This window comes from Cariama cristata, unplaced genomic scaffold (genome assembly GCF_000690535.1).
Source record: "Cariama cristata isolate BGI_N322 unplaced genomic scaffold, ASM69053v1 scaffold24966, whole genome shotgun sequence".
Classification (NCBI taxonomy): domain Eukaryota; kingdom Metazoa; phylum Chordata; class Aves; order Cariamiformes; family Cariamidae; genus Cariama; species Cariama cristata.
In genome coordinates, this window is record NW_009620718.1 from 2,286 (window position 1) to 2,605 (window position 320).

A 320-nucleotide genomic window follows, 5' to 3' on the forward strand; every position below is an offset into this window, starting at 1 on the left:
GGGTGGGATGGCTGCGGCCGTCGTGACGTGCTCCGCTGTCTCTTGGCACAGACCTGCGCCCACTGGACATCCTCTCGGAGGTGGTCCCCGCCGGCGGGCTGGCCCGTGGCGGCATGAGGGTGTTTCAAGTGCAGGGGGTGCGTGGTTTCCAGCTCGCCGCCTCGCGGCCCCGCTCCCTGGCCTTCCCCGCCTCCCGGCTCTTCATCCACTGTGACCGCTTCCCTGAGGAGTTCTCCATCATTGTCACGCTGAGGGTCCTCCGTGTCCCTACCAAGGTAAGTGCCGCCAGCTGGGAACGGAGTGGGCGCAGCCCAACCCTG

General features: G+C 68.1%; 1 protein-coding gene across 1 annotated transcript in view; it reads left to right on the forward strand.

The window, feature by feature from the left end:
- Positions 1-320, forward strand: part of TSPEAR (thrombospondin-type laminin G domain and EAR repeats) — an 11,253-nt gene that overhangs the window by 377 nt on the left and 10,556 nt on the right. The window contains exon 2 of the mRNA XM_009701706.1: positions 52-297. Within this exon, the coding sequence (XP_009700008.1) occupies positions 52-297 (246 nt within the window). The remainder of the gene's footprint in view (positions 1-51; positions 298-320) is intronic.